General features: G+C 39.1%; 2 protein-coding genes across 3 annotated transcripts in view; one reads left to right on the top strand and one right to left on the bottom strand.

Annotated features, from left to right (window-relative positions):
* MED12L (mediator complex subunit 12L) overlaps positions 1-27,916 on the bottom strand; it is a 317,933-nt gene that overhangs the window by 45,218 nt on the left and 244,799 nt on the right. The window contains 17 exon segments of the mRNA XM_055321579.1: positions 10-119; positions 1,183-1,272; positions 3,663-3,774; positions 5,877-6,038; positions 6,826-7,016; positions 7,136-7,210; positions 8,017-8,205; positions 10,584-10,783; positions 14,314-14,427; positions 15,131-15,232; positions 15,596-15,716; positions 17,337-17,478; positions 18,374-18,601; positions 21,644-21,775; positions 24,756-24,919; positions 26,632-26,775; positions 27,432-27,550. Coding sequence (XP_055177554.1) covers positions 10-119; positions 1,183-1,272; positions 3,663-3,774; positions 5,877-6,038; positions 6,826-7,016; positions 7,136-7,210; positions 8,017-8,205; positions 10,584-10,783; positions 14,314-14,427; positions 15,131-15,232; positions 15,596-15,716; positions 17,337-17,478; positions 18,374-18,601; positions 21,644-21,775; positions 24,756-24,919; positions 26,632-26,775; positions 27,432-27,550 — 2,395 coding nt within the window.
* P2RY12 (purinergic receptor P2Y12) overlaps positions 1-27,916 on the top strand; it is a 46,103-nt gene that overhangs the window by 856 nt on the left and 17,331 nt on the right. The window lies entirely within an intron of this gene.

Genomic DNA, 27,916 nt, shown 5'->3' with positions numbered 1-27,916 from the left:
AGGACGTACTTGTTAGTATGCATGTCAACAGTTCCAGAAGTAATGATCTGAAGGAGGAGGAGGGCCCAGTCTGTTGTCCATTGGGTGCTCCTCTGCACAGTGTCAAACATTCCACCCACCTAGCACAAAAATAATACAATAAAACTTGATTACAAAGAAAATACCCTCCCCATCAAATCATGCAGCCAATTTTTATTATTTAACACACACACACACACACACACAGCACTAGTTTATGGGTTATTACATCTTCTCTCTTACCTAGGTACCTCTCTGTCACTGTTTTGGGTTCCTTCAGCACAGGAATTTGGTCATTCAAAAAAAGGTGGGGGGCTAGGGGGTCGGGGAAGGAGAAAGGGAACCTGAGTGCGGGAGCAACATCAATATGAATCAAATAATAGGAGAACTAACTTTCTTTTGTTCCTAATGTTTCCTAATACCCTGCATAATGATGTAACTTTAGTCAAACCTGAATAGGTCAAAACCAGGTAAGTTGATTATCTATAACTCTGTGCTGTTCAATTACTATCGAATCTAAGCCTGTTGTCGTAATAACACTTGGAAATACCCAGTAACACCGAAGTATTGAGGATCAGGAGACCTGTCCCCCAGATCTACTCATTTATGTGTGGGAATTAAGTTAAAACAACTGCCAAGCATCAGGCAAGCCCTCCTCCAGAGTAGCCATGATCGAGGCTTATGCAGCAAGGAAAAACAAAAATTCAAAGAAATGTGTAATACGTGAGAAACTTTAAATGTGAGCACAGCCTCCCTGTCAAATTTGTTTTTATGCTCAATCTGATGGAAAGCTTGACAAAATTTCGACTTATGGCACATTTTTATATGAGTCTTTAAATGAGTGTAATGAAAGCTACTTCATCTCAAAGCAGTAGCTGTCTTAGACCTACTCTTAGCACAAATGGAAAAGAAGGAGAGAGTCCCTGGGGCAGAAGGTGCAGAGAGCAAGCCAATGCCCTAAATACCTATGCCCTCTAGAAGTCAGACCAGAAGGAAGGTCAGCAGTAAAGGGGACGGACACATGAGAGAGGGAAGTTGTTAAGGCACACAGTGGAAGGGCTCACCTTGTAATGAAGACTATGAGCATAGAAGAGGTGGATGGCTGGAGTTATGTCCATATTTAGGTAAGTGTAATGGAGGGAAAATACTAGAAATACCCCTTACCAAATTTAGGCGAAGTTGCAATGCTTCGTGCATCATCTGTCGTGCTTTTATGTCATCCTGGTATCGTTCTTCTCGCCAATTACTTAAAATCTAAATCAGCAAACGAATGGAAGAACCCAAAACTTATTTTCCCTATTAAAATGGAATTTTTCTTGTACTTAAAGTTATGTTGACTTTCTAACAGTCAAAACTTCTTAGTTTAACAAATTAAAAAATAAAATGCAATTTTAGCTTTCCCCCGTCTTCCACACAGACAGAAATCTGGCTGTTTCCTGTTCATTGCCTTTCTAGGTGGAGGGAAGTAGAGTTGACTTACAATCCTGCTACTTAAAAAAAAAAAAAAAAAAGGTGAAATTAACAATTGACCAACATAAAGAAAGATTACTTTTAAAATGTTATTTCATCAGTCTTAGAAATATTGATTAGACAAAATTACATTTTACCTCAGACCTGTGTTATACTTCTAGGGATTGTCTATGAACCCTAGCAAACGTATTATTTTGATTTTTTAGCGAAGCGGGGGGGGGGGGGGCTTGTTATCTCATACTCCTTGTCTTCTTTGATCAAGATAGTATGTGCTATTTTGAAAAATATGACAACTTTGACATCAGTCGAATGGTGTATTGTTTTACAAAATGAGTGCTTTCACTGATTCAGAGTAATGTTAGAATAGGGGAAGGTTTGTTTAAGAAAGGCAAACCACAAGTGGGCAACATCCTAGAATTAGATGCTGAGAGCAAAGTCCTCCCCTGACTGCCATGCTCTGAGAATATGGTAAACTACTGACAAATCATCTTAAGAGGTAAAATGAGTCATATGTGGAAGTAGCTCTGCCAAAAAGATGAGCCTTAAGTATGCTGCATGGTGAGAGGAGAGTATTTCTCAAATCTCATCAAGTTAGAGTCTTCTCCCAAGTTTGACTGGAGGGTGCCAGACAGTGAACACAAAGCTGCATCAGAGCTTTCATTCCAGTAACAGGACAAATAACAACAGGTCAGATGTAACAGGGCAAGGGGGGGGATGCAAAATGACCGTGGTCCCATTTTTGGAGAGGAATTTGGGAGGGCCTCCATGAGGAGGTGACGCCTGAGCACAGAGAGGATGAAGTGAGGGAGCGACCCTGTTAATATCTGAAAGGAAAGCCTTCCACCTAAAGAGAAGAAAAGAGGCAAAGGGGCTGCAATGAGAATCAGCTTGGCAAATTCAAAGGATAACGGGGTGCCCGGGTGGCTCGGTTAGGCATCTGCCTCCTGTTTTGTGATCTCAGGGACCAGGGACCAAGCCCCGCCTTCAGCTCCATGCTCAGTGAGGTGCCCACTTCTCTCCCCCTCTCTCCATCCCTCTGCCCCTCTCTTCAATCGTGCTCACTTGCTAAAATAAAGGGAAAAGGGAAAAGGAAAAAGAAAAAAGAAAAAAGAAGAAAAAGAAAAAGAAAAAGAAAAAGGATAGCATGGGGTCAGTGTGAAGAGTGGAGTGAGCAAGGCATGATTGGTAGGAAATGAGGCAGAAATGGGAGCCGAGGCTGAGTCACGCAGGCCTCGATCAGCCCAGACTGAATTTTTATTCTAGGTATAGTAAGAAACATGGTAGTATCTTGAGGGACAGAGGTATACGTAATCGATATTTTAGAAGGATCATTTTGGCTGCTGTGCAAAGAATAGATCTCTCATATTCAAAAGGTGGGAGATACGAGAAGACCAAAAGAGTCCAATATCGTTGTTCACATTCATCTGGCATCATTTGCGAGAAAGACACGATGTCATAGAAACAGAGGGCCCCAGGAGGGTTTAGCTCCGAAACAGGATAAAACATCCCATATGACCAAGCTACCTTCTTTACTCAATTCCACACTTACCAATTTCTAGTGTCAGCATCTGGCTTCTTTGAAATACACTCAATGCAAATGCCCCAAAAGAGTGACCAGGAGAACTGTGGTTGGTGGAAAGCCTAAATTCAAATTCTTTGTAAACGAATTGATATGCCTTCTGATTTTGAAATAAATACTTTACACTTGACTGGCAATGGTCTGGCTCTGGCAGGAAAATAAAACTGAGTTTCTGAGTCAAGAAAGTTCAAGCCAAGACCCTCCGGATTGGTGGCACCCAAGCTGGAGAAACTGGAGAGAAGTGCCTCTGGTCTTACTGCCATGCCTACAGCATGCATTGCTCCAGGATCTCTCTCAAGAGCCAGGGTCAGGAGAGGAGCAGATTTGTCAAACTTGTATGCAATGTACAAAATGTTATACATTTATGGGACAGAGATATTTATCCAATGCATAATTACTATTACAAAACCATGAATCTTGTGGTGACTAGAATGACTGCCAGGTAGAGGTCCCTGACTGCCACAGTACATGGACAATGTCTCCTGACATCTAATCAAAATATGTTGTTGTCTTCTTAAGCACAGTATTTGAAAGGAAAACAAACTAATGCCATTAGAAAAATACCTGCCTGGCTTAATATTCTAGTATACTTTACCTGATTAACTTGATTCTGAAGAGATGTTAGGAGGCCTTCCCGTTGTTCATCTTGTCCCTTAAGGCAGGTAAGGACCAGCGAGAGGAAAGGTTGTTGACTCAAAAGAGACATACTACGAAGGAAGTAGTAACAGCAGATCTAGTTAGAGAGGATGGATTACTTCCTGTGCAACATAGATCTCTTGCCCTTGGGTTACTGGGTCTTATTTATTTTACTTCTAGAAAAGGGAAAAGAGTAGTAAATAGCCAAAGCCTACTTGAAAAGTTAAATCATATCTCTACTATTAAGATTAAAAACCACTGTGATGCTTCTGAATAATTTAATATGCTCTCTTGCTCTTGAAGACAGTCCCAAACTGGCATAGATTCATACTGTAGGAGCATGCTGGGGGAGTGCAGGGGTGGGAATTGAGAGAACTAAGATCAGCACCTTTGGATCTGAGGATCCAAGAGCAGTGAGCTTGTGAGTGATCAACCATATCCCATAGTCTCGTCTTAAGATGTTTTTAAGGCATTTGAATTAAAAAAAAAATCTATTCTAAATTGTCATTGTATGAATATTTCTTCAATTATCAGAGAACAAATCATACTGACGAAGCGCTAAGCTGGAATTTTTTTTTTTTTTTTTTTAGATTTTATTTATTTATTTATTCATGAGACACACACAGAGAGAGGCAGAGACACAGGCAGAGGCAGAAGCAGGCTCCACGCAGGAAGCTCAATGTAGGACTCCATCCTGGGTCTCCAGGATCATGCCCTGGGCCAAAGGCAGACGCTCAACTGCTGACCCACCCAGGTGACCCGGCAAAAAAAAAATCTTAAAAGGAGATTGAGACCCAAATATTTCAATGTGCTTCAGCCTCCACCAGCAGAGCTGAGAGAGACTGATTTGAGAAGAGTCATCTTTAAGCTCTGTAATACCAACTGTGCCCCCGCCCCCGTGGGAAAGGAGGCAATGTACACACAACCATCCATTAGCAAATTAACTTTCAGAATTAAAATTAAATCATCTGGTGGGTTGACTGACACAACGGTGACGCCAAACAACAGGTCTTAACAAACAGAATACATGCAAAACTAGGTCTTTACCAAAATGCAGTTCAGTTAAAGAGCACAGTCTTAGGAGCCAGACCACCTGGGTGGTTTTTTTTTTTTAATATTTTATTTATTTATTCATGAGAGACACACACACACACAGAGAGAGAGAGAGAGAGGCAGAGACATAGGCAGAGGGAGAAACAGGGAACCTGATGCAGGACTCGATTCCAGGACCCTGGGATCACCATCTGAGCCTAAGGCAGACGCTCAACCACTGAGCCACCCAGGTGCCCTGACCACCTGGTTTTAAAAACTTGTTTACAACTTCCTAGCTGTGTGTCCTTGAGAAATTAACTTTTCAATTGCTTCCCTTTCTTCATCTGGAGAAGGGTAGAAGGAGAGTGTACCCACCAAATATGATTGCTGTGAGAACTGAAAAGTTCATGTATGTATACGATGAGTTTCAAACACTGGTATTTTATAAGCGCTCAATAAATGGTAGCTACTAAAATATTATTAATTAGGGGTAAGAAGAATACATGTTCAGATTTGGGTTGGTTTGTTTGTTTTTTAATGGAAGAAATCATTATTCCCTTTCAGTCCTGAGGTGCCAAATTCATTTTTCCACATTAGAACGCAGCTTTATTCTTTCTCAGTAACAGAGTCAGTTTGCAAGTTTAATTATTTGAAATCTTTTCTAGGGCCTCAAATAAATGAAGAAAAGATTAAACTCAGTGGCTTATACATTTTAGTATTCAGTCTAGAATAGCCTAAATGTTTCAAATATTACTATCTTAGGGCTCAAAAAGAATTATAAATGATTCTACGTAATTTATACATAAATAATTAAAACAATGAAAATTAATTAAATGTAGAATACAGGAATTAAATGGATCTCCAGATCTGATTCAACAGTTCGGCAGCGGGGCTAAGAAGTCAGTATTTAAATGGCTCAGTGGTGATTCGGGGACACAGGCAAAACTGAAAACTGGTGTACTAAGTATTAGAACCTGGAGCATTTTAGGAACAGAGCTCCACCTAAACAGAATCTTGTCATTTCCACTTAAAACCATAGTTTCAGTGTAGTCTGGGTACCGTGACCATGTATGTCTGCAAGATGCCCCTTGTTCTCATCATTCCTTAGCCCCTCACACAGAGACACACCTTGCAGCCGTACCTTTTCTGTTTTTGTCTGTCTCTTTCCTTTTTGGAAGAGGAGCCCAAGTGCTGCCCCTTTTCCAGCTCCTCTCCGGCAGCTTTCAGTACTCTTCCTTGCACAGAGGTCGGCAGCCTGGCAATGAGGGGGGCCACCAGCCACACACCCCTGCGTTCAGAGGAACTAAAATCAGAAATAGGTGTCAGACCTAAGGAGGTGTCCTTTTTCTCTACTCTCACAGTTATTACAGAAACTGCAGGGCAAAACTTTCATGCATAAGGAGCACCAGGTACCCTAAAATTTCCCCTTTATCTCTGTACTATCTTTCCTCTCCCCAAATACCAAAGAGTTGAACATACTTTTCCACTCTTGCTATGGAAAGAAATAAAATGTGGGGTTATGAGGGAATAACATAACTAAACTTTTTAAGACTATGCAAGTGTTTTTTGATGATTCTAGCTCTCTGATTGGCAACACTCCTTTTGTATAAGCAACACACTTTACTGTCATAGTTAAGATATGAAATTTACCGACTATGCTTAATAAGCATATTAATAACCAATTTTAAGGTTTCAAAATTCACTAGTTATACTTTATACCCAAATGACAAAATATAAATCACTCTGCCTAACATGATTATTACTTGTGCAACACTGCCAATTAACAAAGATGGCAGGAAAAGTGTTTCCTATATACTGAATTCTACAGAACAGAGTAGCCATAAAGAGACAATAAAGAAATTAATCCCTTCTGTGTGTCATATGTGGTTCCAAGGAGGGCGGATGTGGTAAACACTGAGATATTATTCGTCATCATGCCCTTTAATATATTGTTAAATAATGGTAGCTGACACAAGTAATTCCACATCGCTGCAGCTTTATGAAAAATTAACTGCATCGTGCAAATAAAAATATGCCATTACATGTGAAAAAGTAATGACAACCCAATCAAACTGCAGGAAAAAAAATACCTTAGAAATGTCTTTATTCCATTCTGCCTCGTGCTACCTGTATCAGTACTTCCAATGCCATTTGGGTTGAAGAGGCCCATTCCAGAATTAGAAGAATTATTGTTCAAGTCAGCGGATTGCTGGAATACCTCTATTGTTGCCTTGGCAATATTGTCCAGTAAGTTGTTCATTTCAGCCACTGAACCAGAGCCCTGGAGTTACACATAAGGAAACTAGCATGCATACATTTTACTTCATCTTCAAACATCAACGTGATCATGCAGTTCACAAAATTTTGCATACATAACACATGCTTCCAATATATACTCACAGGGTCCTTCAAGCACTGTTTGATCATTAACTGGAGTTCTAGCCAGGACTGCCTTAGTGTCCACTGCTCAAGGTTCTGGGGAAATGGAAAGAATTAACACATTAAGGATACTTAATGGATCTTTAATAAATATATTAAATCCTTGCAGTATTCCCTCTCTCAAGAAAGAAGAGAATAATCGTGCAGATTAAAGGAATTTGTAGAGATCAAAAAGGCTTCCAGGTCCACCACATACATTTATTGTAGACGTAAAAAAATTAAAAACAAAAACACATTAAAATGATGCACATCTATAGTGCCTGTGTGGCTCAGTTGGTTAAGTGTCTGCCTTCAGCTCAGGTCATGATCCCAGGGGTCCTGGGATTGAGTCCTATGTTGGGCTCTCTACTCAGTGGGGAGCTTGCTTCTCCCTCTCCCTTTACTCCTCCCTCTGCATCTGTTTTCTCTCTCAATTGCTCAGTCATTCTCGCTCTCTCTCAAAAATAAATATTTTTAAAATATATAAATAAAATAAAATAATGCACTTACTCAGCCAGGCACTGGAAATAATACAAGGATTTCTTCTCTCAAAACCTATGTATCTAAGCAATCCCATTCCAAAATAACTTCAGTACTTTTTGAATAATATATTTAAGACTATCCCTCCAGAAAGCTTAAGTCTCATCTAAATATAATAGACTTAAAACATCAACATTTATACTACGTTAGTGTAGCATTTGCAGTATCTATATGTACCTATCAATGAAGTGCAGCAATTACACAGAAAAGAAAATTAGGAGAATAAAAATCAGAATTGAAGTCAAGACTTAATTAGCACAGAGGGGGTAAAAAAAAAAAGTGTTACATGACAGGAACAGAATCTTCAGACTCTAATCACTCACCTGAAGAATACGCTTAATATGCTGTCTTTGCAGGTTGTCGCCCTCCGTACATTCTTTAATACCATGAGGATAACAGATAAGCTGCAGTAATTTCTGTGCTTGCATATTTGAAAGCACAGGGTCCAATATAAGCTCTTTGTCTGTGCATAATCTTTCCGGTTCTTTTAAGCAATGCTCTCCTACCCATTCCTAAAGAAAAAATCGGCAGTTAGATTGACAGGCAGAGACTTTCTATATGCGACCCGTGTTGTGCACTAAATCATGGTGCACAATGGAATATAAAGCAGACAAAAATCTTCCAATTAAAAAACAATTACATGAGAAAAGTAGGTGGAAAAGTCTGAAAAACAAAATTTCTGGTATTTTGGTTTGCTAAAAATACAAAGTGGTTTAAAAACGTTTGGAAAGCCAGTATGCCAAAAAGGGAAAGAAAAGAAAGCTAAAGATAGTAAAGAAAATATTGTTGTATAATGGTAATGATTCTTTGTTATAAGAGGTGTTTTCATGTCACACATACAATATTCTACTGAATAGAAAGAAGAGAGTAAAATATTTAGAAAACTGTCTTCATTTTTTATATTATTATAAATGTTATTATAAATGTCTGCACATCTACTTTCTATACAATAAATTTCTTAGGATAATTTCATAAAAGTACAATTAATTGCTGGGTCAAGGAGTATACCAAAATTTAAAACTATTGGTTCATATAGCCAGCTGCCCTCCAGAGAGTTTCTACCAATTTAAACCCCATCACCCTTTCTTTAACATTGTTTCAAAGGCAAACACGTGTACTGTAGAAGGAAGAAATCATCAACAGAGCCCAGTTTGAACCCAGAACTGTTTCAGAAGAGGCCTGTTTCTTAAACACCAGTAGCCCAATGCTGAGTATCTACTAAAGTCATCTGGGGAGCTTGCTAAAAATCAAATGCCCAGGCCCCATCAAATACATATCTGACGGTGGGACTCATACATCAGTAATATTTTTCAGGCATTAAAATTGTTTGACCCTTGACGATACTGGTTGGAAACCAATGCACATTGCCTCTCATTATCTATATGACTATTTAGTGAACTTTTACTATAATTACAATATGCTCTGATAAAAACATGACACTGTTAACATAATGTCTCCATCAAAATGGAAAAAAAAAATGGAAAACAGCCTGTATGGTATGCCATGTTTTCTTTCTTTTATAAGAAAAGAGAAACTAAAAGGAAAAAAAGGAAGATAAATCCAAAAATAATAAAACTGATCACCAAAGGCAGATAAAACACAGGATGGAAAAGACAAGGGACAAAGGACACATCTCTGAGTACACCTTTATGTGCAGCTGACTTGTAGAAACATCCTAGTCTAAAGCAGAGCTGAGGTGAGGAGGAGGAAAAGGGGGATCTAAACTGAATGCAAACAGAAACAAATGAAACCAATTCTATTTCAAATGAATAACATCCATATTAAAGGAGAAAGTTCAAAAACCTTTTTAACACAATACTGTAAACCTTTAGGGGAAAAAAAGAACTATAAGCAAATCTTCAACTCTTTGTCATTTTTTCCTAATGGTATAAATGTAGCAATTCTGAAAACTATTTCAGGTATAGTGCAGAATTAAGTTAAAGAGTAAATGGTTGATGTTACTGGGAGCGGGGGGGGGGGCACATGTCAAAACAACTTAAAAGCCAGTGTGACTAGGTTCCCACTGGACAAATCTGAGATAATTTGAACATGAAAATAACTAAGGACAGTATATTATAATCCATATGGAAAACAACTAGGAATAAGGGGGAAAAAATAAGGGTAGGCTTTTCTTAGAGTAGAATGCAAATCATTAACTCTAAAGGAGTTGGGGGCAAAAACAATCCCCATTTTGGAACCCTCATATAAAGACTAATTTAGACAAGAATTAAAATGAATGCCATACAGGTGGTGGAGTTTGATGAGGAGCAGGATATCTGCATTATCTCAAAATGTCTCCCTGAAGACTATTTACTGATTGCAAGGAATAAAAATGGTAACTATTTCAGTGCAATCTTGAAACCATACGATGGAGGCACCTTGATCAAAATGATCGGTGCCAGTAAGGTACAAATGGACACCATGTGTCTTTAGGCATGACTGCCCTATAAGAACACAGTATTAGTTCTGTAGCATCTTGGCCAAGAATGTGTAATCTGAAGCTAATCTAAGGGAAATTTCAGACAAATTCAACATTATTGGGACAACTGACAAAACTGAATATGGCCTGTAGGTGAGAAAAAATTACTGGACCACAGTAAATTTCTTGATATTTCTTAAAGGTTTTTATTTATTCATGAGAGATAGATAGAGAGAGAGAGAGAGAGAATCATAAAGCAATGTGACAAAATGTAAAAAACTGGTGAATCTGCATAAAGAGCACATATCCTAGAGTTCTTCAATATTATTGCAACTTTTCAACAAATTTGATTTCCAAATAAAGTTAGCAGAAAGGATCCCCCCATATGCAAGTTTCCAATAACACTGAGCATTTCTCTCCCAAGAACAATTATATATTCAAAGTTAAAGGCAAATTAAATCTGAAAAATACCTGTTGACAGATAGTCCTCAGTACATATCTAGCATATTCTCTTAAATTGGCAGTTTCTATGGAAATGCTTTTCCCACACGATTTTGAATTTTGTGAGGCAGTCCAGATATCATCCGCATTCCCATCACGTCGTAAACCCCTCATGGTGAAGTCATCATTCTTTAAAGAGCTGACATTGTTATTGCCAATTTTGGCATCTCCTAAATAATAGAACCACAAAAGCAAAATCACAGAAGTTCAAAATATTGCCAAATCCTTGAGAAGTAAATGAAGCAAGCCTTCAGGGATTTAAAATATGTGAATGCCATCATTATGGCACAGCCCGTTGTTCAGTGAAAGAGAGAGAGAGAAAAAGAGAGAGAGAGAGAGAGAGAGAGAGAGAGAGAGAGAGAGAGGATCTAGAGAACAAATGCAAGAGCCCAGAGAAGTTTCACTGGACATGGCAAAAAAGCATATTCAAGACATATCCCTTATTTTGTTTACAGAATCAAGTACGTGTTCACTCAACTTAGAAAGGCCATTAGGAATCATTCTTCATAATTAGAGAACACTGATTCCACCAATATTTCAAGCACACATGTATTCAATATTCAAATTCATTTGACTTATAGACAAGGAAAAAATGGGTTACTCACCCTTCTAGGTGTCCCTTTTCCATTTCTTCTCTTACAATGACTTATTTTCTATCCATAGGTCAAGAGAAAAGTTTTGCCTTAGCCCACCTTACTATCAACTTCTTGACAAGAGAGATTATATCCCTGGGAATGGAAAAGGGCAATGCATACTAAGGAAGCCCTAAACATAGGGCACTCGTTGAATAACCCAAGCCTCTCACTTTCCTCTCTGTAAACATCCAAATTAGAGAACCTCAGCACATCAACCTCTCCTATACTGAGTCACATGAAACTAAGGAGAGGGCTTCCCTCATAACCAAGTGTTTGGGGACAAAATGGAGCGGAACATCTGAACAGCTGGAAATAAGAAATCTCCTCTAGCTGTGAAAGACAAAATCACTGTCATATTTTAAAAGGGAGAGAATATAATTTGGTAATAACGACTGCCAAATGACAACAGAGCCTCTCAACTTTTGCCTGTTTACCCAAAGGATTGTAAATCTTGAACGAGAAAATTTCCTGGAACCAACAAATGACTTTAGATGAGGCCCACTCACTGCCCACTAGGAGTAAAATCAAGCCCAGCTCAGTGCAAAAAGCCTTTTAAAACCCACAGGTCAACCAAGAAAAAGTTTTGACTCTGCTGAAAAATTTAAAAAATCAGAATGGCTTAGTGAAAACTTATTTATAAAATCGTAAGAGGAGGGGGGGAAAAACAATACTTTTCAAATAGCAATATCTTATTATATATTATCAAACATTCCTCATTAAAATACACAATAGAAAAAGTACCAATTTTTCACCCACGAGTTTATTTAATTCAACAGAGCTCGTTGGGAGCTGAAAGATACGTCCCAAAATTTAGCACACTTTCCCCAACTTTTGGGGATATAAACAACTATATCCACACCTTATGTTAAACTACTGCATAAATTAAAAACCAATTCCTATATAACAGTTTTATCTCCCAAATTCAAAATAGATCCTGGTGGACATGACTTGAGAGAACATTGGTAAGGACAGGGTGAAGTAGAGAAATTAAAACTTCTGTAAAAACAAAATCAGAGAAACAAACACCTCTGCCTAGGAAATCCTCATTCAGATTCTCATTTAGTATAGATGTTAGGATGACAGAGAAGGTATAGGAGACTGTGCCACAAACTTCTGTAACTGTGCAAGTAACAGAATAGAGAAGTGTTTAGTGACTACCTAGTCCAAGGCTCTCCTGACATCCAATGACCTGATTGTGACTTCTCAGACCTGAAGCATTCTCTAACAAGAACTGAGAAGAATTTAAAAAAAAAAAAAAAAGTCAAGGAAAGCCAATCAAAGATGAATGGTTATTAGACATGGATATTAAAATACAATTCTGTGACTCCTTAAAGAGGTTGGCAAATTTTAGTTAAAACTGGACCAGTCCTTGGGGTCCCTGGGTGACGCAGTGGTTTGGTGCCTGCCTTTGGCCCAGGGCGCGATCCTGGAGACCCGGGATTGAATCCCATGTCGGGCTCCCGGTGCATGGAGCCTGCTTCTCCCTCTGCCTGTGTCTCTGCCTCTCTCTCTCTCTCTCTGTGACTATCATAAATAAATAAAAATTTAAAAATAAATAAAGTTAGACCTTTAAAAAAAAAAACAAAACTGGACCAGTCCTCCAAATGAAGGGGCAAGGGCCTCGACGGCCCTCATCATGCTTTCTGCCATTCAGTGTCTATCCCCTCTGCAGTCGCACTCCAAACATTAGCTTGTTGAAAAGCTACTATTTCAAAACCTGTCTAGTTTCTCTGATGGGCATATTAGAGATACCACAGTTTGAAAAAAAAATAAAATAAAAAGCAAGTCCCTAACTTCATGGTCCCTACATTTATTTAAGTAGACTGACCAGCCATTTTCTTTTCAAACATGATCAGAGGAGAGAAATTTTACTTACTGAAAAGAGCATTTACTGTTGGTTGTTTAATACTATAAGCTCCTAAACTCAGAAATGAGGCATGGCCCTCCACGTGGCCCTACCTTTCTCTTTTACTGCAATAATATTATAGGCATTTCCAAGGCATTTGAGATATATATAATGCATATATAATTATGTTTTCTCCAACCTTTAAACTACTGAAAAAATTACATACCATACGTAAATATGTATATGTATATATATATTCTCTTAAGGTGAACTTTTTTTTTTAACGTGAACTTTTTTAAATAATTTTTAAATGGAAATCCCGTTATGTTTCATCATCACCAAATAACATTCAAACAGGAGTACAAATTATAATGTTCTTTAGGACTCCTCTAAAATGATGCCTATCTACTTTCTGTTCTAATCAAAGAGAGCTCCTTCAGAACATAAGACATTTGTTAAGTCAAGGCCAAAAGAGGGTTGCCACAGTTGGAATTAGGCAGTGTGGACTCAAGACTTACTACTCATTCAAATCCTGAACAATTTATAGAATAAAAACGCCTTAAAGTATTACACTATAAATGAACAGAAAATGCAGAACTACCACCCCAGGAATGGATATGCCATTAAGAGTATGATGGACATCTTGGAAATTATGGATTAAACTTTTTAAAATCCTGACGTCTAACATTGATTTGCCAATAATACTGACATTATTGCAATTACTACCTGATTTATGAAAAAGCTAAAGTAGAAGTTTATATACTTGTTCAGGGTCACAACAGGAGCAGAGACATTAAGATTAAAATCCAGGTTTTCTGGTGTTCTACTCCTGATATATAATAAAACAGTTCAACCTTTGGTTAGATCACCGTGGCATCTGTGTCCTTCATAAAATGTGACTTATGCCAACAAATAAAGATAAAACCAACCTGTGGGTCTGAGATCTCTATTATATCAAACAAAATATCCTGTAGTTAAAATGTCATCCAAAAATAAAAAGTATTATATTTAAAGTCCCTGAGAACTATAGGTAAGGAGCAGACAATTCAAGTCCAACTGATCTTGTACTTGGAGAAAGCCAACTAATTTTGCCAGGAGAACCAAACCAAGTCAAACCAAACCATGTTGCTAATAATGTGAATTAGAGTTGATCCTGAATATAAATTATTTTTCCTCTGTTTCTGGTGATTAACCACGTTTAGTGCCAGGATAGTCTTACCAAGCATCATAATCGCTTTTAAAACAGCAAACACGGCTCCCACTTCAATGCTGTTGTGAGCAGCGGCTAAGAGGTGTCTATCACAAGATGATCTTATTCCAGGGAAAGGTTTGCCTAGGAGGAGAACAGCAGCAACTTTGAATGGTCTCATGACCGTCACTAACAATCTTTCCTAACCATTTACAATCAGTAGAGTCTTTGACTCTTAGACTATGTGTCCTTAACTGCCATCAGCTAGCTTTAATCGATGCTTCAAGGATTCACTAAGAAATGCTGTCAGTATTCCTTTCTTAAAATTCTCTTTTTAATTATTAAAACGTCTTTGCTCCCTAGAGAGACGGATCAAAACAATAAGGACTTTCATCTACGTTGTACGTTGATTCTCACACACACACACATACCCCTGTATGGAAATGACCTTTGGAAACACACTCCACTAACACTCCTAGACCTCTTATCTTCTTCCTTTTACGTTAGTAAAAGAAAAAAATGAATCATCCCTGCCCTAAGCTGCTATGATGTGGTTCATAACCAACATACATAGTAGATGAGAGGATCAAGCTGCCCACCAGCATGGCTCGGCCTAAGAGCAAAAGTATTTTTATTGTTTATTAACTCCTGATTTGAGTTTCTCAATACATCCTGATATTGCATAAATCAAAGGTGCTGACGGCCCTCTCAGGGGCATTACTGCATTCCTTCCTCACCTGCAAAAGCAAGCTCAACCCAAATCAGGAAGGAAATGACAAAATGGTCATTTTAGAATCTCTACCTCCAAAAGAAAATGTAATCAGAGGTTTTTCAGCTGTCAGCTCACCGGTTGCTTGAGGTAATAAGCAGGCCTGGGGAGCTCGGAAGAGATGAAGCAGGAGTCGGCATGTCATTCTTGCCCCAGGCTCAGCATCTGCATCTCCACAAGCTAGGAAAGATTTTAAGAGCAAGTTTTCTAATTTATTCAAGGATAGGTCTTCAGGTTTCCCATTAAGCTAACTTACCTGGACTAATTTAAATGTAAATGCTCCTTACATTAAGAAGTTAAGGAACTACGCTATGCTTTTTCTGCTTTTTCGAGAAACCAGAGGGCTTCCGTAAAAACCACCTTTTCCATAGGGATCCCTTTGACTTTGTATAGAACTGCACTGACCATACTAAGACCTTTACCTCAACGTCACACCACTGGCTGATGCCATGGACCCTGAAACAGTATGTTTACTGTTGTACTAGCTAGAAACCACCCCCAGACAACCATCAAATCACAAGGGCCGTTCTGGAAGTGCCGTACCTGCTGCTAGGAGAGAAGGAAGCGCGACGTGCTGCACGACGTCCTCCAGGGAGAAACACTGTCGTGCTATCAGAATAGCAATGAAAGTAGCTAATGAATCATGGAATGAAAGGTCACTCACCTTCAAGAAAAACATTGACATGTTTTAATACCTAACACCCTTTCAAGTAACATCCAAGATTAATATCTAAGTGAATGTAGGCAATACCAGTAAGATCTAAAATCCCAAAATGAACCAATAGAGTGAAATGAGAACATATCAGGCTCATGATCCTGTAAGGACTATTTCTACTTTGTAAGACAAAGAATGAGGATTACCTAAATCCTAACCTAACAGGAGATACTGAGTTTTCTCTAGAGTATGTATAATCGAACAAAACAAAAACAAAAACCAAGAAATTCCTAAAAGACGTAGTGCAAATAAAACTTCTTAGCAGAATATGGCATCATTTGTCATTGAAGGGTAAGATCATTAGGGAGCAAAGGAAAAACACGGTAGCTCCTCTAAATAAAAAATAAGCCTCATTAAGGTTTTAGAGTTCTTTTCAAGGATAATTATTAATGACTCTATAGCGTAATTGAACTAGTTTTAACAACTCTGAAAATTTCCAACTGACCCCTAACCTTGAGAGAAAGAGAAAGGGAAAAAATGTGAAAAAAAAAAAGAAGAGAAGGAAAATTAATTCATTCCCAACGAAAACTCTACCAATACAGACCTCACAAGACTCTGGAAGAGAACGGTAATAAAAAAACACTCATAACAGCAGCCTACATATTAAGTTGTACTATATGCCAATAACTGTGGTTAGTGATTTACAAAAACCGCCTCATTTAACAGCACACCACCATGAGGCTCACACTATTATGAATCCTGATTTTGCAGATGAAGGAGCGAAGCAAAGGGACAGTAGAACAGAAAACAACCGAGACATTAAGGAATGATGTTAAAGATAAAAACTGGGATCTCACCTGACTGGGAAACCAGGTCACTGGTATCAGTTTTTATATATATAAAACTTTGGGTACCTGAGAGAATGCAGTAGAATTCTCTATCCTGAGATACTAGAACTAGAAAGTAAACCTCTAACTGGAAGGTGGTTTTTAAAATGCATAAACATCTTCTACACAGAAGACACATTAACACAAAACACAATCACTCCAAGAAGCGATAGGAGAAAACAGACAATCGTGACAGATTTTTAAGAAATATACACATCATGGATATACGTAAAGGAAAACCAGTGATGTATCCTGGGTATCTCTTTATCAAGTTCCAGACACGATCACTAAAAAGACTGAACATGCCAATGAATGTGGGCCAGGACATTCTGAGGCAACACAGTAAAACCTGTATTCATAGAATGCACCTTGATCTTTAAAAAACAAACTGGTTCTCTGCAAAACGTAGACTGCCTTAGGCAAATTATGTCTTTTACCATGAGGAGCCCGAGGCACTTGGTAAACAGTGTGAAAGGACAACCCTGAAGAGACTGTATGTAAGAAATCTCAGCTAAGAAACAGGGAAACGCTTGGCATCTCTGCTGTAGATTAAGCTATTGTATATATTTCAGGTTTTTTTTTTCTTTTATTTAATCCTTGGCAACTGCAATCTCGTTTATTGCTTTTGGGCAGAAAAAGAAAAATAAATATCTTCTATCTCAGGTAAGGGTTAAGTCAATTAAAAAGAATTACTAACTATTTAATTGCACAGATGAGTTTTTACATGAAAAAGAAAACTTACATCCACAGTGCAAAGCACATCATTAAACCCCCACACATGATTTGAAGAACAACAAAGAGCCTTCAGAACTCCCAGCCATTCTGAACTAAGAACAGTGCAGCAAGCTGTCAGCTCCGAGGAGAAATTGGCAATGTCGTTGATCCTAGGAAGAGGAAAAAGAAAATAGTAAAAAGTAACAAGAGAGAAGTAGAACTTAATGAACACATACCTTACTACCATCAAACAGGCCATTCATTTCTAAGATTCAAAGATTTAATAAATACCCACTTGTTAAATAACCAAGTAGAACCTGGAACCAAAGATAAAAGTAACTGGCTTCAAAGGTTTTCTAATATTTAGTTAAGCAAAATCAGTACAGATGCCAATTACCATATTTTTGTTCTGAGAACAAACCTGACTTACAAATTTACATTTTTAGAGGCATCAAAAAAAAAAAAAAAAAAAAGAAATTACAGACACAATGTAATTTAGGTAGGCCAAAAGAGAGTGTTCTTAAAACACACACACACACACACACACACACACAACACAAAACCCTCCATTTTAAATTTTATTGATTGACTGATTGCACATGAGCAGGGGGAAGGGCAGGCGGAGAGGGAGGGAGAGAAGCAGGATCCATGCTGAGCCCGGACCCAACACAGGGCTCGATCTCAGCACCTGAAACCATGACCTGAGCCAAAATCAAGTCAGAGGCCAAATCAACTGAGCCACCCAGATGCCCCCGATCTAAGTCTCTTTTATTTGTGCTTGAATAAAAACATTACGTATTATATACGTTTTTAGGAGTAGATCGGTAACCTAGAGTTTACATCAAAAGCATCTCATGCCAGAGCAATGCAGCCAGGATGGCCTGTCAGGCAAAGGAAATCACAGTATAGAGCAGAAAGAAATTCTGGAATAAATGGGGGGGGGGGACACAAAAAGCAGACAACATCCAAATGTCAGCCCAGGCAATCGCCAACGACATCAGTTTAAAAGTAACACCAAGGCAACGAGTGGGTTGTTCGATGTGAATTCCAGGTAAGCCGGCTCACCTTCCCGCATCCTGGTGGCCCATACATACATTCATGAGCGTGTTACAGACGAAGCTGTAGCGATTGGCCGCGTTGTCGCTGAGGATCTTGCCCAGCATTGAGTAATTGATGCTACGAGCTGAAGGATTCTCAATGAAATCCATCATGAAGTCCGGATCCCATCTCAAGTTAGAATTTGCAGGCATCACATTATTATATATGGTTTGCTTAACTTTTGAACAGGCACTACTGAGGTTACAAGGAGAAGAGTTAAAACAAAACAAAACTAGAATAACTGGAAAGCGGTTTCATTTAAGGGCAGACTCAATGGCAGCAACTGTAATGCATCCCGAGAGAAGAGTCCCCCTTAGAGGGTGTTCAGGCCAACTTAATGTTCGGGGCATTTCGGGTCTGGCAGACAGGACCAAAGCCACCCACCACCCCACAGCAGTTCTGGCCCTCTCTGCTCTCTTTCTCGGCAGACAACCTCTATGGAACGGTGTCGGCTGTCCCCGAAGGAGGCCAGCTCGCAATCTGCAGTAGGGCTCATTCAAAATGATGAACGTGTCAGTCCCCAGGGCTTTTAAACGTCTCCCCCTTTTTCCTCCCCTAACTCTTGCCCCATTTTCTACTTGACTTTTCACTCATTCTCCCTCAGCAGTAGTTCTTAATTCATTTCACTTTCTCATTAAAAATGAAACAAAAACAAACTCTGCTCTTTGCTGGTTCTCTCCACCTCTCCACACCCTGAGTGTCATTTTAAATTATGAATCAGACTTCAGCAAATAGTAAAGCACTGTCGGTTTCCTCCCTACTTCTACCAATCTGTCTATGTCTATTAGAAACCAGAAGAAGTCTACTTGACTTTCCCAATTGTTACAAGATTCAGCCCCCACTTTTCTTTCAGTCTGGAGACTTCTCTCCAGTTGACTCTGACACCTCCAGCCTACGATGCAGGATTTTTCTGAATTCTGTGGCTTATGGTGAAGTCTCCTTATGCTTCATTTCTAGGCTTCCTGTTCCATTTATTACACTCTTTCCAGATGCGCTTCCGAGCTTTAATAAAACATTAGCTGCTTTCTAGGTCACTCTCAAATTCTTACCCCTCTCTGTTGCAGACATATATGAAACGAAGGCAACAACTCAGACATTTTCCTTCTGAGATTGCCTGTACCTGAAAAACCTGACAGAGTAATAAAAGCAACACACACTTTGAGGCCAGGAGGACTTATATATGAATCTAGGCTCCATTATTCATTAACTTACGATGAGAAATAGTCACTTGTTGATGGGAACAGTCATTTCTACTTCCTGTGAAGGCAGGGGAGGCTTAAAGATCTCGATGGAAAGAACTGTGTGCAGCCCTGGGTACACAGCGCAAGATGTGACCCCTGCTCTATTTCCCCACTGTAATCCTCTTGCACAATGTTACAGACGCTCCTTGAGATCTAATTATTCAAACTGTTTAATTAGCATACTGATAGGATTCTCGCTGAGCAGCTAGCTTTTATTTGGCCATTCTTCTTAGTCCCAATCCACAAATAATGCCTGACCTCAGGGCTTCCTGAGAGCCACACTGGCTTACTGGATCTTTAACTGAGGAAACATAAGCCAGAGCCACTCCCTGTGATGCGACACTGTGCTGACCCTCAGCTCCCTGTTGGTCTCCTAAACCCCCATACACCGAGGGTACCTTACTCACATTCACTTAGGTTACAATTTGCACTACCCTACGGGAGCACTAGGGGTCAAACAGGCTACCGGGACTTTCTTGGGAAGTTCACTCTTCGGGTATTGCAAGAACCAAATTATGTATGAGAAAGTGCTGTGAAAACCGTAAACTGAAAATGAAGCTGTTTGTAAAGTAAGGATGTAGGGTACTATGCTTATTGCATCATTTTGCAGAAAGATGTTACCTAAGACCCACTCAAATGTTTTACGGAGGGTTATTTGGAAATCTAGGCATTTCATGATGACCTGACCTCCCATTTTTTTCCCTTTCGATACCATTAAAGGTATCCTGGCTCTGGCTATCCTGGCTCCTGGCTATTTCTTTTGGATTTATCTTTCATTTAGCAGGTTTTTGCTAGAAGCCAAATGCTCTTCAAGGTACAGGATATGGCAGTAAAGCAAAGCAAAGTTCCTCCTTTCACAAAGTTTACATTCTAGGAGGAAGCTAGACCATAAATCCACATGTAATTCACCCAGGGGTAGTAAGTATTAAGGTTCAGGGAATGACAGAGAGTAGGGGGAAGAGGATGCTATTTAAAGCAGGTGGGCAGGGAGGTAGAGGTACATGCCCGTGAATGCACTGTGTGCAAGGACATGTAAGCGAGAGAGGGGAAAGATCACCAGCGGGGTAGCAGCCAGTACAAAAGCCCCAAGATGGGAGTGTGCTTACAGGATGTGAAGACCAGGAAGGAGGTCGATGTGGTCAGAGTGGAGTAAACAGAGTGGAAGAGAGACAAGTGGAGACTGGATTCAGTGGATCCTGAAGGCTAGGTTAGGACTCTGAATTTTATTCTGTGTAGGTAATAAACCACTAGAAAACGTCAAGGTATTCCTGTTTTAAAACGATGAGTAGATATGCCAACAATATGCTAAGGAAGTCAGGCATATAAGCAGAGAAACCAGGTAGGACTCTGCAATAGTCCAACCAAGGGATGGAGGGACGGTGGTGGTAACAAAGCAAGGACTAGCAGTCACACTCGACACAAACCTCATAGAAGACAAAGCTCACAGATTTTACAAATACCCGTAACTGATAGTTCTTTCCTTACTTCTTTCTAGATGACAAATGTACTCTGCAGCTATTAGCGTACCCCTTCCTACCACCGCCTACAATTAATAATCAAAATTTCCTCAAAATAACATTCAATAAATATGCACTTTCCAGCCCCTGACTACTCGTGGGGGTAGAGCAAGCGCTAGCATGCAGAGAACGACGCCCACTCAGGGACACCCTCTGAAATAGGATGGTCAAGGAAGCAGAGAAGCAAAGGTGGTGAGAAAGTAAGGATGCAAACAGCAGGGAAACCACATTCCAAGTGAGGTACTACCCAAGTGCAAAAGGCAGAAAGTTCCTCAAGTGTATCTCAGAATTGCAATCATAGCTAAATGTGCATAAATATTTAGTAATAGGAGATTAAAGGAACAATGAAAGATAATTCAGTATGAACTCTGGCAGATGTGATCAGGATTAACTTTCATTATTAAAAAGGATGACAATGTTGGGTGGGTTACTACCAAATACAGGCATGATCCTATTCCTGTTGATTTTCTTCTACCCACCTGAAGAGGTCTCCAAATTTACTTCTGAGGTGGCTACATGACACATAGAGATCATAGAGGTAGGCTAAGATGCATCTCTCGGGAGAGGAACATTCTGAGGGGTTCACAACATGCTTTACCACACCACACAACCTGAGGAGAAAAATATATGAAGAAATCAGACACATACATATTTTGCTAATACAAATGTTACTGTTTGACTCTTTTAGAGTGAGAATACGTCCATGTGTTACTTGGGTAAGAAAAAAGGTATCAGGTTTTTGATAATGATGATTATAGCAATAAATGCACAAAATATCGTTTTTCTGCTAGGATTCTGAAATACTAGATTTTTAAAAAGATTTCGGAAATACCACTAACAATAAGAAATGAAAGAAATCTCTCCAGGGAGAAGGTATGTATGGAGGAATCCATCAGTTAAGTTGCTGTGACTAGAACACAAGAAAAAAGTTATAGCAGAGAATCTCTCTTCAGTAAACACATTCATAAATTCAGGCTGTTTGCAAAGATTCTTAAGTCCACTCCTTTGAGAAAGAACAAGTCTCTAAATCAGTAAGTCTGCGAAATTCATTTTCAGGACCGTGAGCTGGTTCTGACAAAAACCCGAGGAACTCATGACTTGAGGTTATATTCTCCTGGTTTATCCAAACTAGAAACAAATTTTACTTCACCTTATGGAAAAAATTAAAACCCTTTCTTTTTAGTGACATTCTCTAGAAGGCTTTCAACAAATTACTACCGTTACTACGGCCAAAGGAACCATCCTTCTGGCATGGGGAAAAGGGTACAGAGACGGAATAGTAATGGCATTCATTTGTTGAAAGCCTTCTAGAAAATGTCACTAAAAGGAAAGGGTTTTAATTTTTCCACACAAAACTTCATATAACACACAAGGAAACACTAGTGGCCCATCCACGTATTTGTAAGCCTGACTCCACTATTACTATCTTGTATTCTGTTATAGGGCTCAGTAATACCACCAGAGTAATCGATGACTCAGATTATTAAAGCGTTTAGGGCTTTTGAAATCATCTGATTCACCTTCCTTGTTTAATAAAGAAGGCGCTGAGGCTCAGACAGGCTAAGTAACTTGCCCAAAGGCAAAAAGCAAGTTCATAGCACATCCAAGAGGAGAACTGAGGTCTCCAGACTTCCAACCCACAGCTCTCTGGACTATTCAGTGGATGCAGAAGCCAGAGAGAGCCCTAGGCTGTCAAGGCCCAGAAGGACACTACAATCACAAATGCCAGACAGAGGTGGAACCCAGGAAACTGGAAAGAAATGACAATGTTACATCCCAAACCCTGTGAACCGGTAACGGCAGACAGAGCCACCAGACAACTGATAAAAGCTGTCAGTTACAACAAAAGTATCTTGTAATTAAGGAGAGGATTCGATCTGTTAACTATACTAACAAAAAATCCAGACATCTTCCGAAAAGCAAGAAATTTGTGATAAAAATAAACAAACATTTACTGAGAGTCTGGAAGGCATCCATAGTACAGTAGTCAGTGTTTCCTTGATTTTTTTCACTTGTTAGCAATAAGAAAAACACTGAGATCCAATATATGCATATCAGGAAAGAGCTTTAGGGAAAACATTTATCCTTAGTATGAATAACAAAATAAAAATATATTATCAAATATGATTTCATGAACATTGAATAGATAACGTGACATTGAAAATGTCCAAGTAAATTTCAAAGTAACAAAAATAAAATTTGCCAAAACCTATAATAATATTCATTTCGTGACTGATGGGTTTCCATATACAGTTTTTTTTTTTTTTATTTATGATAGTCACACAGAGAGCGAGAGAGAGAGAGAGAGGCAGAGACATAGGCAGAGGGAGAAGCAGGCTCCACGCACCGGGAGCCCGACGTGGGACTCGATCCCGGGTCTCCAGGATCGCGCCCTGGGCCAAAGGCAGGCGCCAAACCGCTGCGCCACCCAGGGATCCCTCCATATGCAGTTTTAAAATCATACTATAAATCAAGGGGCATGAATGCGCTCTTACTTAGAATGACTTTTAGCAATCTGGGAGATTTACTAGCCATGTGATGTTAAGTACATCACTTCACCAAACACTTCACTTAAAAGGCCCGAGTCTCAGTTTCTCAATTTGTAAATGGTACTAATCATTCAATTTTATAGGGTAGCTGAGGGCTATTAGGCGGCCATATAATTCTAAAATGTTTATTTTGAAACTTTTAAAAATATCTGGGATGTTTGAGAGTTCATTTGATAGTGAGCATGTACTATTACTGCTGCAGCATTTTCTTTTTCCCCAAAAGGCTTCTGTTAAATGGATGGCAGTCTAGGATAGATTATAAATTGACTGCATGGGCAAGAGTACCAAAGAAATAAATAAATAAAAAGTACCGTGGAACTAAAGAACCCCATGCTTCTTTTAAGTCCAGGAAGAAAAAAGGCAGAAAAAGAAAAAAGTGTTTTGTTGTTGTTGACAAATTAACATTTGTCAAGTTGTATTTAGTTTCTGAAAGAAATGAAATAGAAGGAAATAGAGAAAATAATGCATGCAAAGCTCATTTGGTCTTGACAATAAACTGAAATTACATCAACAGAGCAGCCGTCACGTGGTCATCGTTCACAGTAAGCCATGCTTCATTTGGGGAAGCAAACGATGCAGTGCTGCGAGGGTCTGGCTTCGCCTCAAGGAAACGAGAGGCAGGAAAAAGAGGCAGGAAAGAATCATACTCCATTACGAGAACATACTTCTCATGCTTACGACTCCTGTGATAAACGTTTTCTAACCAAAGTGGTCTTTTTTTTTTTTTTAAGATTTTATTTATTTATTCATGAGACGGGGGGTGGGGGGGGGCAGAGATGCAGGCAGAGGGAGAAGCAGGCTCCACGCAGGGAGCCCAACGTGGGACTCGATCCTGGGTCTCCAGGATCACACCCTGGGCTGAAGGCGGCCCTAAACCGCTGAGCCACCCAGGGATCCCACCAAAGTGGTCTTTAACTCTATCTTTTAAGTTGAAACAAACATCTGTACTATTTTCCCTCATAAAACCACTAGGATATTTGATCACAAATTATACACAGAAGACAATCATGCGAGAAACAGTAACGATATTCTATATACCGACCCTTCAAACACCTGGGCTGTCTGATCAGGATTCAGGATGAGACAACTGTGGTACCGTCTGAGAACAGCCACGATGCACACACACAGTCCCGTTGTGTAACTTCCCGCCAGGCTGGAGGATTTCAGGAGCAGTTCGGCCTCCACAACACTCAGTTCGTTTAGCAGCTACAATGGGAGAAGAGAATGAATAAAAATGTAGCTGCCAAAATGAATAGGAAAAACATTTATTTTCACAAATCATGGACATACTGAGTCATTCTAATACCTTCTTATCTCACTTATTATCCTGTCCCAGGACCATTTTCACACACAACCACAGAGTGAGAAAGTAAGCCCCAGTGAATCAAACTGGCTTTTATTGTTAATCCTTTTTTTAAAAACAGATTTTATTTATTCATGAGACACACACACACACACAGAGAGAGAGAGAGAGACAGAGAGGCAGAGACACAGGCAGAGGGAGAAGCAGGCTCCATGCAAGGAGCCTGACGTGGGACTCGATCCTGGGTCTCCAGGATCAGGCCCTGGGTGGAAGGCAGGCGCTAAACCGCTGAGCCACCTGGGCTGCCCTTATTGTTCTTTTACCAAATGCTACAGTTTTTCTTCTGCCTAGACATTGTGGACATACAATCAGGAAGTATCCAACACTGAAATAGCTACTAAGACTTGATGGCAGCTCAAAGTTCTAGACCAGATCATTTCAGAGAACATCACACCTCTCACTTTTTCTTCTCTTTTCCCTTCTTTTTAAGGAAACAGAAGTTACTTATCATTATTTTCTTGTAACAAAACAGTTCCAATAAGCAATAGAAAACAAGTTTTGTTTCTATTCACTAAAAACAAGATAATAAATAAACTCAAGGATTTGTTCAAGCAATTTAATGGGACAAATCAAATTATAGAGGTTTTTTGTTTGCTCTTAAACTAAAATACACTCTACAATAAATAGTACATAAACTTTCACCTTTCCTTTTCTTTTTTTTAAAGCTCTTATTGATTGATTGATTTAACTTATTTATTTATTCATGATAGTCACACACACACACACAGAGAGAGAGAGAGAGAGAGAGAGAGAGAGAGGCAGAGACATAGGCAGAGGGAGAAGCAGGGAGCCCGACGTGGGATTCGATCTCGGGTCTCCAGGATCGCGCCCTGGGCCAAAGGCAGGCGCTAAACCGCTGCGCCACCCAGGGATCCCTTTTATTTATTTATTTATGAGACATAGAAAGAGAGTCAGAGACGAAGGCAGAGGGAGAAACAGGCTCCCTGCAGGGAGCCCGATATGTGATTCGATCTCAGAACTCCAGGATCCCGATCTGAGCCGAAGGCAGGCATCGAACACTGAGCCACCTGGGCATCTCTAAACTTTCACCTTTCCCTAAGCAAAACAACAAAAGATGAAAACCTCACATTTTGGGGATCCCTGGGTGGCTAAGCAGTTTAGCGCTTGCCTTTGGCCCAGGGCACGATCCTGGAGTCCTGGGATCGAGTCCCACATCAGACTCCCGGCATGGAGCCTGCTTCTCCCTCTGCCTGTGTCTCTGCCTCTCTCTCTGTATGTCTATCATTCATAAATAAATAAATAAATAAATAAATAAATAAATAAATAAATAAATAAATAAATAAATAAATAAATAAAACTTTAAAAAAAAAGAAAACTTCACATTTTAAAATGTCTGTTATATATATTTTAGCACCAATCATAATTACTTAATTGAAAATCATGAACACAGCTGCAATTAAAATACTAGCCAAATACTGCTGATTCAGAATGTCTCAATTTTGCAAAAATGCACTGGGCTGCTCGTTTTAAATTGTCTGATGCCTAATAGATTTGCTTTTCTAAAAAATGAGAGGATGCAGGGTCTCTCTGATACCTGTATTGCGAAGTCAATTAGTCCATTGATGTTCAGCGCTGGCTCCATTAGATCAAAGATAAGCTGAATATGGTGAGCCAAAGGGAGATGATAGGATGTTCCTGAAGCAAAGCTCGTGATTTGTTCCAGCACATTGTTGGAGATCTGGGCAATGAAAAACAAACAAAAGTGAACATAATTATAAGATCAATATTCAAACTTATTTTTTTTAAGCAAGAAATCTGAATTTACATATTCTACTTGGAAGAAAGTTAAAACATATTTCCACAAAGGAAAAGTAGGTACAAATCCGACAACTTCCTTAATGCGACTATAATTTAAAGAAATAAGCCAAGTTGTCATTAAGATCTTAACCCAACTATCCTAAAGGTAGAACTACAAATGCTAAGTAGTTTTCAGATAACATCTCATTATCAGTGGACTTGTAAAACAACACAGATCTGGGTTTTTTTTTTTTTCCTCACTTAGATAGTATTTTATTTTAGTCATCAACAGATTTCTCCCTTATCCATAGCAATGTAAGACCAAAATGTATTAACAGAAGTATTGCATTAGGGACTATTTGATACATTATTGATCTATTATCATAGAGCAAAAGTATTTTTAAGTAAAATTAGTTTCTCTGAAGAAGACAACCTGACACTTAAAGTGAACTAACTCAATAGTTTGAGAGGACTCCAAACACGTTTTAAAACCGTTTCTATAAAACAAAATAAGGCCAAACACATATACTTTATGAAAGAAATTTTTACGTAACTATGAATATCCCAAATGCATAACACACAGCTTTAAGCAGCTACCTGAGATGTCACTTGATGCTGATCAAAATATGAAAGGAGCTGAAGTTTTGTGAACACAGTCTCCAGTGTTGGAAATGCTTCCTGTTTGTTCTTCCTGGCTTTTTGTCCTTCGTCTCCAACTAGACATACAGTAGATACATTACTTTCCATTTAGTAGAAGCTCTTGACTTTTTCAGTGGATACTTTCTATTGAAGTATAACATATACGGAGCAGTGCACACAAGCTATGAATTGCTACAAAGCAAATATACTCACATAATGAGACTGGAATGACCAGATTACGCACCAGTTACCTAGATATCCTCCTAAACACCTCTCTGCCCCAGGAGATGGAGATCCTGACCTCTAAAGGCTTTGATTATTAGTATTACGCACTTTGGAACCACATGAGAGATACTTTTTTACCTCTGGCAGCTCTCATTCAACCATAACCTTCTGAGTTTGATCTACATCATTGAGACAATTTTAACTTATTCGAAATATCA

The sequence above is a fragment of the Nyctereutes procyonoides genome, unplaced genomic scaffold, assembly GCF_905146905.1.
Source record: "Nyctereutes procyonoides isolate TBG_1078 unplaced genomic scaffold, NYPRO_anot_genome, whole genome shotgun sequence".
Taxonomy (NCBI): domain Eukaryota; kingdom Metazoa; phylum Chordata; class Mammalia; order Carnivora; family Canidae; genus Nyctereutes; species Nyctereutes procyonoides.
The sequence above is the reverse complement of the archived record's forward strand: the minus strand, read 5'-3'. Positions and strand labels throughout refer to the sequence as shown.